This window comes from Sander vitreus, chromosome 9 (genome assembly GCF_031162955.1).
Source record: "Sander vitreus isolate 19-12246 chromosome 9, sanVit1, whole genome shotgun sequence".
Lineage (NCBI taxonomy): Eukaryota > Metazoa > Chordata > Actinopteri > Perciformes > Percidae > Sander > Sander vitreus.
Window position 1 is genome coordinate 16327269 of NC_135863.1, and position 15414 is coordinate 16342682.

Genomic DNA, 15414 nt, shown 5'->3' on the forward strand with positions numbered 1-15414 from the left:
TCCTTCTTTGATGACTTCCAGTGGCCTTTTTCCCAGCAGACATAATGGCTTATTAAAGCATGAAACGCACAGGTGCAGCTAATAACATAAACTCTGTTCCATTTAAGTGTCCCAGGCAAAGAGCCAGCATGCACAATGGCAGGGCCCTGAATCTGACACACCTAAATGGAATGAAGCCATTATTAATGTCATTAATTACACCTGCAGACATGCTGGGACATATCCCAACAAAGAGTCTTGCACAGAAAAGACACTTCATTCTTGAATTTGTTCTGTATTTCTTTAAAGATTCTACAATTCTTGGATACTACTCACTGGTTTCTATTACATACATGCATAGAAAATGCACAAAGAGAGAGAAAGCGAGACACACCACGTTTCATAGCTTCTGTGTTGCATACCATGTTTCTTAAGCAGCCCGTGATATTCCTTGTATGTGCAGGCTGACTTGGCTGAAGTCCTTAAATCCTTCAGAAAATGCCAGGAATTCAGCTGGATAAACGATATTATATATCATCAGATATTTGGAACAAAATTCCCAAAAATATAAGAAAAAATTGCTAAATTAAAATGTGGGCCATATCTCTCACTGTATTGTAGTTATCTGGTATTTTATTCATTTAAAAGCTTATGTATATGTCTTGTTATATTACTTAGCATTATATTTATATAATGTCTTAATGTTGTTGAAAGGTGGTGCTGTACAAACAAACTTGCTTTGCTTTTAATACTAGAGGCAAACTAGAGCTTTTCCTCTGAGTAGGCCTACTTCTGAGTAAAAGTAAGAAACACACAGAGACAGGTGTTTCTGTATTCTTTATGGCAATGCTATTCTACAATAATACTGTGCATTGACCCTTAAATTGGCTAGAGAATAAAGAAAGCCTTTGCTGCAGTGTTTCAGCCCATTGGACAATGCCAGGAGGAGTAGGAGGAGCAGGAGGAGCAGGAGGAGCTAGTGTGAACACCACTGCTGCCTCTGCTCTTTCTCTCCGCTCCGCTCGTTACTCTGCTGCAGGCTGCGTGGCTTTCCGAGAACAAACCGAGCTACTAACTTTTTACATTGTTTTTTTTTTTTTACGCGTTTAAACTCGAAGCTCGCGACGCAGACAAATGGCTCAACCATTTCCCAACACTTTAGGTTGTGATACAGTTTTAAACTCGGAAAGCGGATTTGTCTAAACTGTGTCACAACTTCAAACAAATCAACGACGGAACAAGTTGGAACCGAGATAAAGGAATCCGGATCAGCTTTGCGCCTATCAAGGTAAGCATTAGACGGCTAATCCTCCTAAATTATCGACCACCGAGATACGTGCCTGTTTGACATTTCTCCAACTTCCGAAGTGTGAGGAGTTTAGTCGCAGGGAGTAACGTCGGATCCTTTGATGTTGGCTGATTGTAGCTGCCTGGATGTTTGCAGGCTAACTTGGGAGGAAAGTTGAGCGCATGCTGAAGTGCTGACCGTAGTTTCACATTTACTGCACAAAACGAATTGGATTTCACGCTGAGTGCCTCCACGGAAGTCCACAGCCCCCTTTCAGTGGGATTGAATAGCCGACTTAAATTTATCTGCTATGAAACAATGGAGGCTTTAAAGCGGAAGATATAAATTTGGTCGTTTTCAAGTTGTGGACAGTCTTTATTAACCTACGTTGCCATGATAATTAATAACTGGTTATTTTATATTATTATATTTATTAGAAATGTAATAAATGTAATACAAATGTATTTAGCATGAAGTGAATCTTATTTTAAATTAAGCATAAACATTCTCCCACTTAATGCAGTGGCTGCATGCCTGTCTAAATCCACTGCAGATGATCAAAAGAGAGATTTTCAAAGGTTTTCATCTGTTGCACTGTGGTTATATAATTTCATCCTGAAGGAGCTGGACTGAAGTGTTGCATCTTGTGGGCTTGAAAGCTTTGGCACCATCTTGTATGTGAACCAGCAGAGGAACAAGCTGAAAGGAATTGATTGGCTCTCCCTGTGGTTGGAGGTGACTCACAGCCCTGAAATGTTTATAGGGGTGGAAAGATGTGATATAGTGCAACACACCCAGGTGTTGTTTCTTTGCCTATCATTAATTACAGAAGCAAGGTTGATTTTAAAGGCTAGTTAATGTAGCTCATTTGTTTTCACATGTTTTGAGAATTAAGTCTTGGACCTGATGTCTGTTTTATGGTGTAAATCTCCATGTACACACACTGCAGTTTTGTGTGGGAGTGCTCCTTATCTGATCTCCTTTCATCACTGAAGGCTGAAGTTTATTTCCGTTGTAACCCAGCATACTGATATGAGTATTTTATTTCTGAACAACCCGTTGAGCAGCTGTTGGCATAGTGAGTTTTGTTTAATCATAAAATGGGAGGAGTGTTTATGGTAGTGTTCACATCAAAAGGGGGGGTGCATGACCTGATAAAATCTCTTCCTCCAAGTGTTATATATGGTTCAATTAAGCAAATGTAAATGAGTGGCTCTTTTTACTTACTGCTTATATTTTTGTATGCTCTATTTCCTCCTGCAGGTCCAAGTCAAGATGTCTGTCAGTAACCACGAAAACAGAAAGTCTCGCTCTAGTTCTGGCTCAATGAATATCCAACTCTTCCATAAGACATCCCATGCAGACAGCCTGTTGACTCAGCTCAACTTGTTACGCAAACGAAAAATCTTCACAGATGTCATCCTGACGGCCGGAAATAGATCCTTCCCCTGCCACCGGGCCGTCCTGGCCTCCTGTAGCCGATACTTTGAAGCCATGTTTAGTGGTGGGCTCAGGGAGAGTCGTGACGCCGAAGTCAACTTCAAAGACTCTCTCCATCCAGAGGTGCTGGAGCTCTTGCTCGACTACGCCTATTCAGCCCGAATCCTCATTAACGAGGAAAATGCGGAGTCGCTCCTGGAAGCCGGTGACATGCTTCAGTTTCACGACATCAGGGATGCAGCAGCAGAGTTTCTAGAAAAGAACCTCCACCAGTCAAACTGTCTGGGGATGATGCTGCTGTCAGACGCCCACCAGTGCCAGAGACTGTACGAGCTGTCGTGGAGGATGTGCCTGGCGAACTTTGCTACTCTCTTCAGGACTGAGGACTTCCTCAGCCTACCCAGAGACAAATTCCAGGAACTGATCCTCAGCGAGGAACTGGAGGTGGAGGATGAGAGCCTGGTGTACGAGGCTGTTATTGACTGGGTCAAGGCTGACATGGAGCACAGGCACAGCGAGCTGCCAGAGCTGCTGCGTTGTGTCCGCCTGGCGCTGCTCCCTGAAACATACCTGCTGAAAAACGTTGCTTCAGAGGAGCTGGTGATGTGCCATAAGGTGGGCCGGGAGATTGTTGAAGATGCCGTACGGTGCAAAATGAGGATCCTGCAGAATGACGGTATTGTAACGGGGTTCTGTGCCCGGCCGAGGAAGGTTAGCCAGGCCCTGCTGCTGCTGGGAGGACAGACTTTCATGTGCGATAAAGTCTACATGATCGACAACAAGACGAAGGAGATCACCCCCAAAACAGACATCCCCAGCCCCAGGAAAGAATGCAGTGCCTGTGCTATTGGTTGCAAGGTATGTATATGAGCTATACTTGAATATGTGCATTTTAATGTAATGCTATGTAGAAGTAAACAAAATGTAACTTCTCTCAGGTTTATGTTACCGGAGGACGTGGCTCTGAAAATGGGGCCTCCAAAGATGTCTGGGTCTACGACACATTACATGACGAGTGGTCCAAAGCTTCACCTATGCTGGTAGCCAGATTCGGACACGGGTCTGCGGAGCTCGACCACATGCTGTATGTTGTGGGAGGACACACTTCTCTTGCAGGATCTTTCCCTGCATCTCCATCTGTGTCTCTCAAACAGGTGGAACAGTACGACCCTCAGACCAATAAATGGACCCTGGTGGCTCCGCTCAGAGAGGGGGTGAGCAACGCTGCTGTCGTCGGGGCCAAAAACAAGCTCTTTGCCTTTGGGGGCACCTGTGTGAACAGAGACAAATACCCAAAGGTGCAGTGCTTTGACCCCTGCCAGAACCGTTGGTCCGTGCCGGCGTCCTGTCCACAGCTGTGGCGCTACACTGCAGCGGCCGTGGTTGGTAACCATGTCGTGGTGATTGGAGGCGACACTGAATTCTCAGCCAGCTCTGCTTACCGGTTCAACAGTGAGACGTACCAGTGGTCAAAGTTTGGCGACGTGACAGCCAAACGGATCAGCTGCCATGCAGTGGCGTCAGGAAACAGACTATATGTGGTTGGGGGGTACTTTGGGGCTCAGAGGTGTAAGACACTAGACTGTTATGATCCATCGTCGGACTCCTGGGACAGTGTGACCAGTGTGCCCTACTCACTCATTCCCACTGCCTTCGTCAGCACATGGAAGTACCTCTCAGCATAGAGAGAGAGACGCACTGACTCTTTGCAGTTTCTATGGTGAGTAATTGTAGTTTCCTTAAACTGACACAAACAAACAAAATGTATTTTATAGGTGCTATGCGTAGTGTCCCTTGTATTGTCAGATAATATATGGGAACTCATTTTATGGAAAGAAAAATGTCTTTTGATAATTCACACCACATACTGTAGTTACTTAACAGAGGTGAATGTCAGTTTGAACCGGACAAAGATAACTTTAAAAACCCCTCACTGTTTTCAGGGTTGCTAGTGGTTACAGTTACACATTATCTAGCTGCTGCAACAGCTGGGTGTTGAATAAACATGGTGGAGCCCTGGTTTAGAGAGCAGGAGGAATGTTAGCGGTGCTGACAATTACAGAGCGAGAGCAGCAACACAAGACCTCTGTCCCTGACAAGGAGCGAGGTGGAGAGGCAGGGATCAGGTCTGTGCTCGTAGGTGCTCTGCAGGGCCAGTCCTGGGTGCTAACCTAAATGCCTAGCATGAGTCAGTACCTCAAAACAGTTGGGGGGGGGGGATCGATACAGTAGTGCCACGGTATGCTGTATCGATCGGGATACACAGACGCCACGTATCAATATTTTATTATGTATGTGTTTGTCTGCTTGACACTCCCATTTTGCAGCAATAAAATTGAAGTGAGATGAACAAAAAGAGAAATGTATCTTTTTAGATAAAACTGTTTTTTCTTTTGGGGACATAATTTGAAATTGGGAAAAATTTGAAGTTGGGGAAAAAAGGTAATAAATATATTAAATAAAAGAATATTGCAATATGTTTAAAATCGCAATAATATCGCATCGTGACATAAGCATCGTGATGATATCGTATCGTGAGGCCTCTGGTGATTCCCACCCCTACAAAACAGTTAAGTTATAAAAGTGGATGTGAGCAAGAGGAGTATAAGGAGCCTTCGGGGAGCTTTTAGATGAGAGGCGAAACAAACCTTTTTATTATTTTATATATGTGTGATACAGCGCTTACTTTGACATGATTGAAAAACCTAGTTTTACCCCAAAAGTCCTCTGTACACTTATTGATACAAGCCCCTGTTTTCTTAATACAAATAAAACTTTTATCCAAATAGCACCTTTCGTAAAGTGCTTTCAAGGACAAAAAGAAAGTACCTAAGTATGTGCTGACAGACACCAGGGCAATCTGTTCTGCTCTGAGTTAAAAAAAGCCTGATCGGTAGTCTTATTAGGAATTCGGGAGAGGGGGTTAGTGGGAATAAAAAGGGAAGGATACATCTCAAGGGTATGAAAATATGATTGACTTAGATGTAACATACCATGTCATTGTAGAATTGTTCGCACTAATCTGCCTGCAGGAATGACAGGTGGCAGTTTTCACAGCTTCATGTGAGATAAGACAGACATGACAGATGATACATTTTTCCTGAGGTGTTTTCAGTTTTTCACACAGGGTGAGGACGGAGGGAGAGATGGAGGGGCCAGTAGATGAAACAAGAAGAGGATGTACAGTGATGTACAATGAATGTTTTGCAGGTTGTCGTGCCCGGTGGTGGTAGAGCTAGTTTTAGGTTTTGTGACGTGAGGCCTGTCCTGTGATCTTATTTTAGCACTGATGCAATCAATAGAGAACTGTTCATTGCTGCAGTAATCATTGGTTTGCTTTTTAAAAAGCCCAGACTCTGCTGCATCCTTTGTATTGTTGGTTTTATCTTTATTGGAGGTTTTATTATGCTGACCACATTCACTGAGCTTTTAGAAAGCGCGTCTGTCCTAATGTACTATTTTGTGCTACAGATTCAATGGTTTAATGCGGCCCATTTGCCATAAAGATCCAGTCTGTCATCAATGATAACAAATTCCCACATTTAAAAGCAATACTTCTCTTGTGCAGCATTTAGATTTTTTTTACTTTTTTGCTGAGTTAGATTAGAAGGTTGATAGTGATAACATCCTCAAATGTTCTGTTCAATGTAAAGCTGCAGCCAGTTAGCTTCACTTAGCACAAATACTGGAAACGGGGAAACAGCTAGCCATGCTAAGCTAAGATAACATTAATATTAACTATCATCTTTTCATCTAACTGTCACCAAGAAAGGGAATTTGTTTATTTATCAAAATATCAAACTAATGCTTTAAATGAGACTGGAACAAGCTGAGTTTGTTAGCCAAATCTTTATTTTTAACAACTTTGGCCGGAGATAAAAATGGATAAAACTCTGTAAATGTAAACTATACTCGTATATCTGACTGGTAAAGTCTGTTGTTTGCATTTATTTCAATGCCCTCTTAACAGTTGAAAATCAAGTCTAAAGTATTTCTAGTTGTTGCCAAGAAAGAGATTTCATCAGTGTCAATGATGTAAATAAGAATACTGAAGTAAATGGTGTGCAAAGTGTGGCAAAAAAAGGATAAAGCGTACTGCAAAACAGCTTTCTCTGTCAGGAATAAGGGAAAGTGACTCTGAACAAGCTCCTTTTATGCTGTCAAGGATTTATTTTGAAATTAAAGTTGAGGGGAAGCAAGTGAGAAGCAGAGAGCTTATGTGTGACTTGTGTCTTCAGTAAACAGCTGGATATGATGGAGCTGGGGGCTTAGCATTATGAGGCTGTTGGTATGGACCGCTAGCCTCGTTTTTTTTATTTTTTGCCAGGATGGAGACAGGCTGGCTATGAAAGATCAAGGCACTGCATCTTTATGAACTCTTGCAGTTACAGCAGCTACCATCCCGCTGCTGGCTGACTTTCTGTTTAATTACAGCAGACATGGAAAAGCTCAGATTTCCGTCTTGTTAAGCAGGCGTCCTACCCTGACACTGGTTGACTCGCGCTCATCTGAGAGTCGGGGGGGGGGGGGGCTTGAAAGGAGAATCCAAGTGGCAAAAAATGGGAGCAACCTAGTGACACAGAGCAGGATGCCTACACACAAACGCATGTGGAGAGAGGGAGATGAAGTGCAGACCGAGTAAGCCAGGATGTATATGTGTGTGTGTGTGTCCGTCCGTCCGTCCGTCCGTCCGTCCAAGGTTTGTTGTATTGTGAGTTTTTACGCATTTGTGAAACCACAAATTTTCCACTTGTACAACTCTGTCTCTCACACACAGGCACTCACATTGCTAGCATTGCCTGTCCTTTAAAAAGCCAGCCATCCTTACTCTAATTTGGGAGGAATGAAGGTGTGGCCAGCATTCCCATTAGTAAAGATTTGTTAATGTTGCCTTATTGTTGAGGCCCTTTAGTTGTTGTTGTTGTTTGCGTGGCCTGTGTGCGATAACCAGCCTTTTTGTCACCACCTACTGTAGTTTGTGGTCCTGTGTATTTCCAACAGATGTGACTAACCACAGACTCCAGGGCCAAGCCAGAACCCACTGTTGATGGAAAAGTATTTGTAAATGTTAAAGCATTATAGTTCAAATTGGTTATGGTCCAGACGGGAGAAGTAAATAACTTGTTAGGCTAAAAACATAAAGACCTAAATAGTTTCGTTGTAATATTTGACTATTGCCTGTACAATTTTTTACAGTTACCAGTTAAGCTTAGATTAGTATATTAAGTGTGTGTTTTGGATCCGTAAGCAGAGGACCATCATGGTGGAATCTGGTCAGTTTTTCGTTCCAGACTACAACCAGACAGGATGTAACTGGAGATCCCTGTACAAAGTTCAGGACAACCTCTCTCTCCTTTTAAACTAATGAACTTTAACAGCCCTAAAGATTACGGTTATCTACGCTTGAGCCTCTGTTTTCTCAGCCCCCCCTTCCTCTGTTTTCCTTTTCCACCCCTCCCTCCTCACCACCCCTCTCCACTCCTAAAAATCAGACATAAGCAGTATTCTCCTCTCAACGGCTTCAACCGAAGCACTTATGAGGTGGGCATGGCTCTGGGTGATAGGGTACACCTGGAGAGGTCAGGGGCCACAGAGGGAGTCCTCGGCGGGCACTCTGCTTTCCCAGACAGCTGCTGTAAAATGGAAAGGTCATGTTGGGATCAGGGAGGAGGAGAGCAAAGGCCCCAGTCACTCAATACTAATGTTTTATTAATGCCTCGCTGTGAGGGCCACCAGGAACACAAGCTGAATGAGGCTTTTATTGTGGCATCTGTGTACAACAACGATCCCCCCTCTCTTCCCTCAGACACACACATACACTGTCAGAGTTAGCATGTGCACACACTTCGTCTTCAGTCCCTTGAGTAATCAATCTGCCACATTACAGCCCTCGGCACGGCTGCTTAAATTTGCATAAACCTAATGGAGTTTTTATTGGTCTTTTCACCATGCTGCAAGTAACAAAAAGGAAAAGGGGAAAAGATGCTTAAAATGGCTGAATAATCACCCAGACTAATTTGATTACGCCCTTAAAAAGAGGCGAGCCGTTATACAGTTACAGGGGCCTCTGCAGGAAGCCAGCTGGGATGGGACAGAGTGTGTCTGCCTGGTATTTAATGTGAATTACAAAATATTTGCGCCTCTGAAGTGGCACGTTCTGGTCACAGAGACGCTCTTTGTTCTTAAATTGTAAACTGGAGTTTTTTGCAAGGATTCATCAAGACTCAATATACTTTGCAGCTGTACCAAGATACTTGTGTCTCTGAGCTCACCCGGAGTCCTTAATCTGTCCCTGAAAACGATGCAAACTCATGTAAATGAAGTGACTGTGATTCATACGTTCGTCAATACAGTGCATTTCTTTGTGGTCATTAGTAAACATGGCACAGGAGGGACACAAGGGACACATAAAGAAAAAGGACTCAGCTTTGGTGTGTTGCATCGTGGGTAACTGGGTCTCTGGAAGACATTATTTAATAAATGTGACAGGCAGACAGGCTGAGTCAGGTTAGACCTCAGAGTGCCAGATCCAATCACTTCATATGGTTCCAGCCCATCTGTTTGGTCTTCTGTGGACACGTGGACTCCCTCCGTCCCTCACAGCTTCACACTGTGGTTACTGCACAGGATCAGACCAAAAGCACACACGGGGCATCTGGGTACTTTCTGGGTTACAGTTATTAACCCTGCCACCTGTTGGCAGTCCAGACAGCGTACTCCCTGTTGGCAGAAGGAAGTCGGACAGGTGAAGGTCCATTTGGTTGTTTCGGTGCAGTAAGAGTTTGAATGCAAGTCAGGATGAGTTTTTCCATATAAACAACTGTGCTTTGAAATGTGGGTAAAAAGTGTACAGTGTGGATGCTGCAGCTCAGTGTTGAGTAGAATTGACCTTGACGTGACAGGTAATAATGACGGCACTGTGAGGCAGTCTGGAGCGGATTTCTTGTGACAGCGGGACCCTTGTTGTGGCGCTGGGAGCTGAAGTTTGATGATGCGAGATGGGAATGGTGTTTTTTGATGGATGTACTGATAATGACAGACACATTTGTGGATCAGAGTGTATCTCTATGGAATACAATTTAACCTTTTTGTTTTAAAGTTCAATAATGCACTAGAAATCAAAGAAAAGTACTTTAATGCAATGTGCACCATTTTTGATGTGGTTGGGTTGAGATCATGCTGGTGGTTTGACAACACGAATGCATCATGTGAAAGCCCATGCTCTTTGCCGTAGATAGATGACTAAATATAAAGCTGCAACTCGTATGAAACGGTGATATTGTCATAGTTGGAGCGGAGCAGAGTGGCAGAGTATTTAAGATTTAGAGGCATGCTCTTCATCATTTGCACTTGAGAGAGATGAGACCAGCAGCAGAACTCAAGAAGTACAGTGACCCATGTACACACAGAGAGCAGCAATGGAAACTTCCATCAGGCCTGCAGTCCAAGTTTTATCCAAGTGATAAAATAAGTGCTACTACTGCAACTTTACTTTGATCAGGAAGCTGAGTTAGTCTTGCAGCATACAGTATGTGCTGTTAACTGGTTGGTTTCAGTGCTGGGCGAATACTTTGAATACTTTGAATACTTTCTTGGCACTGCCCGAAATGTGTCTGTAGCAGTATCATAAACTGTCAAATACTGAAAGCTGGCACTGAATGTGTGGCCAGATTTGGAAGCTTGTTTACTTATTCTGTAGCACTTTGTGATTTAAATGATAATTGTGCCAATTTCAGATGACAGATGACTACTTCTTGTACAACTGCTTATATTTATACAACATTTAACATTGAGAAGTGTGGCTTATTTCGTTAAATTAAAGGAATGGTTGGAAGAAAAAAAAACTGGTTGCCTAGCAACCTCACAGTGATAAGACACCAGGAAGCCACTGCGCAGGGCCAAGAAAAGGACTGCGTAAATGGTAGGTGGATTTGGGGTTACACTTTACTTGAAGGTATCTACATAAGAGTGACATGACACTGTCGTGAACGTGTCATAAACAAGTCAAACGTTTATGACATAACGCTTCTTTTAGTAAGTGTCATTCGGGTTTTTGTCATGACAAGTTATGGTTAGAGTTAGGGTTCATGTGTCATGACTGTCATGACAGTGTCATGTCACTCTTATGTAGATCCCTTCAAGTAAAGTGTTTTGTTGCCTTCAGACAGAGCCAGCCTAGCTGTTTACCCCATTTCTAGTCTATCTTCTAAGCTTACTAGCTGCTGGCTGTAGCTTCATATTTAACAGAGAAATATGAGAATGGTATCGATCTTCTTATGTAACTATCTGCAAGAAAGCAAAAATGGCAAACTTTTTTTTAATATTTTGTAGTCCTTTTTTTTTTTTTGGATATTTCTCAAAGTAAGGTATCAAAAGGTCTGTGTTAATATTGGTACAAAATTTGAAAATGAAACCCTTCCCTACTTGGTTTGTGCCTTGAGGCCATTCGACTGATGCTGTCTAGTACGTCTTATTTTAGCATGCAGGTTAATACAAAATACTGTATTTTGTATTGCATCAACCTGCCAGAGTAATTCTTTCAGAGTTTAAATGTATTTCCTCCTGCTTATTATCCCGAAGCTTGTTTGTAACCTCTTTCTGTCTCTCTGCTAGTAGCGCAGTGTTCTGGCTGTGTCCCACTGTTATGTTAGAGGCAATGTATTCACAACCGTAACAGATGTGTATGGATCAGTTGGGGCTTCAGTAGTATCAGTCGGCTTTGTCAGCCATGGAAATGAGAACTCATTAGGTTATCCAAACAAGCCCCCAGCAGAGCCTGTCTGTACAGTAACTGTCAACTGTGTTTCTCCTAGAATAGAGAGCACACACACATCCTTCATCTGTTCTGGCAGAATGAATTATCATCCAAAATATGCAAATCGGAGGCAAACATTTCTCTCCATCCCCCCCCCAAATATCCAGTGGATCATTTCTTCATAACAGCAGAAGAGGGAAGTTAAATACAGAAGTATCTGAATTTGCAGAGAACGGCGGAGATAAGAGATTCTAAAGAATTCGCAATGTTTAGTAAAATATTGTGCTTCACACATTTCAGGAATTTGACAATTGAACCATAAGGAAGACTCTTAGTTATGACTTATATCCATATAAAGCATATGGTTTTGGAATATGTGCTTAGTCCAGAGAAGCTTATTTTTGCAGCGTGGGGTCCTCTCTACTGCCACCCTCAGATATTTATTACCTAGCGACATAAATGGCTTGAGCAGCTTAATCCCACATGCCAGGAGGACTTTGGTTAAATAGCGCCCCATCCTGAGGCATTATTAACGCTATGTGGGTAAGCCTGATAAAATGGCATGGTGATAAGCTGATGTGTAGCCCGGAGGACCAAAGTCTCTGCATTCCTCTCCACTCCCTCAGAATGTCCAGGTTGCCCCTCTGGTCATGTGGTTGTTCCTCATACAGCAGAGTTCACAGGACCTAAACATTAATCTCCCTCTTGTCTCTTTCCCCAGATCAGCCGTGGTGTTTGGTATGCAGGCATGTGTCTCCCTTCACTGGTTGCACGGAGGAGGACGAGCTTGTATATTCCTGCTGTGGCTCCATCCAGCCTGATTCACTTTATTAGTCTGCGGCCTCTTTCCACCTGATCTGTTTACTCTTACTTCTTGTGTAACTTCCCCATGTAGCTACCAGCCTGAGATGGACTGGTTGCCATGTATACTGCAGTGGGGGCCTCACAATCTCTATACAACATGCAAAGCACAGCCAGGAAGCAGACTGAGAGCATAGATGTGCGCTGCGGGCATCTGCCTCAGATCTCCAAACTTTTCTCTCTCCCCCTCCTGGGGCCAGTCTGCTAACTGTATCGGCCCTGCACTGCTCAACTGACCCACTCCATCATCAAATATGTGCTTCATCTCGCCAGTAGAGTACCAGTTAACAGACTCCGTAAGGACTTATTAGTGTCTCTCACTGACATCTTGTTTTAAAGTCAACAGAAAAGAAAGTCAGCTGGTCCTTCTGTTGTGGTTTCTCTCCCCTCCTGACACTGAGCGTTTTACTCAGGTGTAATTTATTTAGACTGCTGATAGACTGAATTAGACCTTTGCTATGCTCGGTGTATGGGGAAGGAGAGAAGACATTTGGGGAAGTGTATGATTTTGTGCACAAAAACAATCTTCCTGTCTGTATTTTTAGACTTTGGACTCGGTCTTCCCTCAATTTTGGTAAGCTAAATTTGTATCTTCCTCCTTGACTTAAAATATGCGCTCGCAAGAGAGAATGTGGCCCATTAAGGCCTTAAGAAGATACTTTTCTGTTTCAAGATGTTATTTCAGGCTATGATTTTGTCATTTGTGTGTATTTTGTGTCTCAGGGTTATGTATAGTTTTGCCTGTATTTGTTCAAGGAAGGGTAACGTTTTCTGTCTTTTTTTTTGTTTTGTTTTTTGTGTGTGTGAACGTACTATTTTGTGATCAACAGTTTCACAGAGCTCTCTCATTTTAGAATACATTCTTACATACATTGTTTTGCCAATTGTAAATGTATGATTACGGTTAATAGTAGTGGTTCTATTTAAAACGTATGTGTTTCCAAAACCTGAATAGCTAACCTTCGTGTCCAAAGTAGTTAAGAAATACTTTGTAGCTATAATGTAATTTTTTTTAATTTGATATTTCACAATCTTTAATGGAAGTTTTTCGTTTGTATATTTGCTTTGTAATGAATTTGTAGAAGCCTTTGATTTGCACATTTTGTACAAAGAAATCTCTTAATGGTCTTAATTTTGTATCTTTGTCCTAACCCAGCTTGGGTAGTGTGAATAATCAAAAGCGTTTTTGTAGCAAATTATCAAGTTGTTTCTGTTTGAACAATATCCTCCTTTGCTCTGTGGGGAAGTCTGCAGTTTTCCAAAATATCAAAGTATATATCAAATACATTGATATATTAAGCTATTACTGATATACCATCTCTTACTTCATGTTCTACAGCCCATAACTGGTTAATAAATATCCTCTTATTGAAACCATATTTTCTGTTGTTTGTCCTGTTGTTTTCCAGGGAATGACTGGAATTCAGCAGCTGTGTCATTAAAACAGCGTGGGCAGCACACAGGTACACTTAACGTGCCTGGAATAGTTTCCAAACGCAGGTTAGGAGTGGTTTTGGTATTTACCAGGAACACCCATCTCCTTCCTTCCTGTCTGTGTGCAATCCAATGAGATGAACGGTCCATGCTCTGTCTCTTTTCCCCCCAGAAGTACAGTATATGCTTAATACTCAAAGTATCTCAACATCCCTAAAAAGTACAGTACTTGAGTCAATGTACTTTTCCAGCACTGCTCACATGTAAGATGTGCACACACATTATGAGCCTCAAACCTGGAAGAATGTGCTAATGCTGCTCAGTGTAAGTCAGGTGATGCTCCTCCATACCTCTCATTCTGCAGCGGCCAGGTTTACGTGAGAAACCGGTGCAGTCCAGATTGGGCGTTGCATGGGAAGAAGTCTGGTTGGCACATTTGTACAGAGCGGCAGGGAGGAGAACCGGAGAGGAATGTACCCACACTCAGGTTCAGGGAGGCGGCTCTGAATGTTCTGCCTGCAGGCTCCAAGTTTGAAGATGTTTGTGATGTCTTAGCTCCTGAGCTGTGGTATTCAAACAATCCAGCTCCACTTTGAAATGAGACATCACTTGATGGCTGTTTCTTTATTAGCTTGTGGTATACTTTAACTTTCAATTTCTATTTATTTCTAAGTAAAGGGTTGTCGGAGCATCTGTCCCTCAGAATCCCTGGCAACAGATGATTTAAACACCAAGTAGAAAAAACTTTAAGCTCTGACGAAGTGGGTAGGTAAATGTTTTACAAATCAATAGAGAAAATGTAGATATAAATCCCAAATTATCACTTAAAAATAACCTGTCGCATGACTTAAATGGGGGGCCTACACATTTCATAAATCTTTTTGGGTGTAAAGTTTGATTAACGTTTTTGGAAGTTATTGTTATTGTTTCCCAAATGATTAAGAACTTCTGTTTTTGGGAAACAATAATCAACATTTTTCACAATTTTGAGACATTTGACAGATTAGTCGATAATGAAAATAACCGTTAGTTGCAACTAACGGTTATTTTCATTATCGACTAATCTGTCGATGAATAAAAAACCCAGCTCACGTTCCCTATTAGTGAGTGGACTATTCAACACTTGGTTAATGAATTAGTTAATTCTTTGAAAGCTCTGGTAAAAAGCCTCTAAATGGACCTTGAGTTAAAAAAAAATTGTACCACAAATATATACTGTATCACAAGGACTCCTGTCAATGATAGTGTAATAATGTTAATATGGTTAACAACTTGATTCTGTCAACACTTAAATGCGTTGTATTTGAGAATATGTTTCATGGCTGTTTGTGTGGACATCAAATTGTCCCTCAGTTCTTCCTTCCTCACAACTCATCACCATTTCCTCCTGCCACTCTGCCTGGGTGGAGATGAGATGAGTTACCTTGAGGATGCTCGAGGAAGATGGATGGATGAACGCAAATATCAGTGTGCAAATGTGTGTGTGGCAGACAGTAAGAGTGAAATGAATTGCTGGAGAGAGACACGAGGGAAAACATCCTGCCGAATGTTTTCCAAGTTGTTTGCAAGTTGTGCTCTGAGTGATTTGAATATCAGAAGATTTTTTCCTCAGATATGTCGATCGCTGTAACATCCTGTTCTAAATATTTAAAGATGG

At 42.3% G+C, this 15414-nt stretch overlaps 1 protein-coding gene across 1 annotated transcript; it reads left to right on the forward strand.

Moving 5' to 3' along the window:
* The first annotated feature begins 984 nt into the window (after positions 1-984).
* enc3 (ectodermal-neural cortex 3) lies at positions 985-13697 on the forward strand. Its single transcript, XM_078258934.1, has 4 exons — positions 985-1267; positions 2531-3565; positions 3646-4427; positions 12184-13697. Exons 2-3 carry the CDS (start codon positions 2543-2545, stop codon positions 4390-4392), a joined length of 1770 nt encoding a protein of 589 aa, XP_078115060.1. The 5' UTR covers positions 985-1267; positions 2531-2542; the 3' UTR covers positions 4393-4427; positions 12184-13697.
* Positions 13698-15414: the final 1717 nt, after the last annotated feature.

Bases quoted from the DNA above. Each gene is read 5' to 3' on its own strand.
- enc3 (XM_078258934.1), top strand. From the start codon at position 2,543: ATGTCTGTCAGTAACCACGAAAACAGAAAGTCTCGCTCTAGTTCTGGC. The intron at 3,566-3,645 runs GTATGTATATGA...AACTTCTCTCAG, and splicing joins CCTGTGCTATTGGTTGCAAG to GTTTATGTTACCGGAGGACG.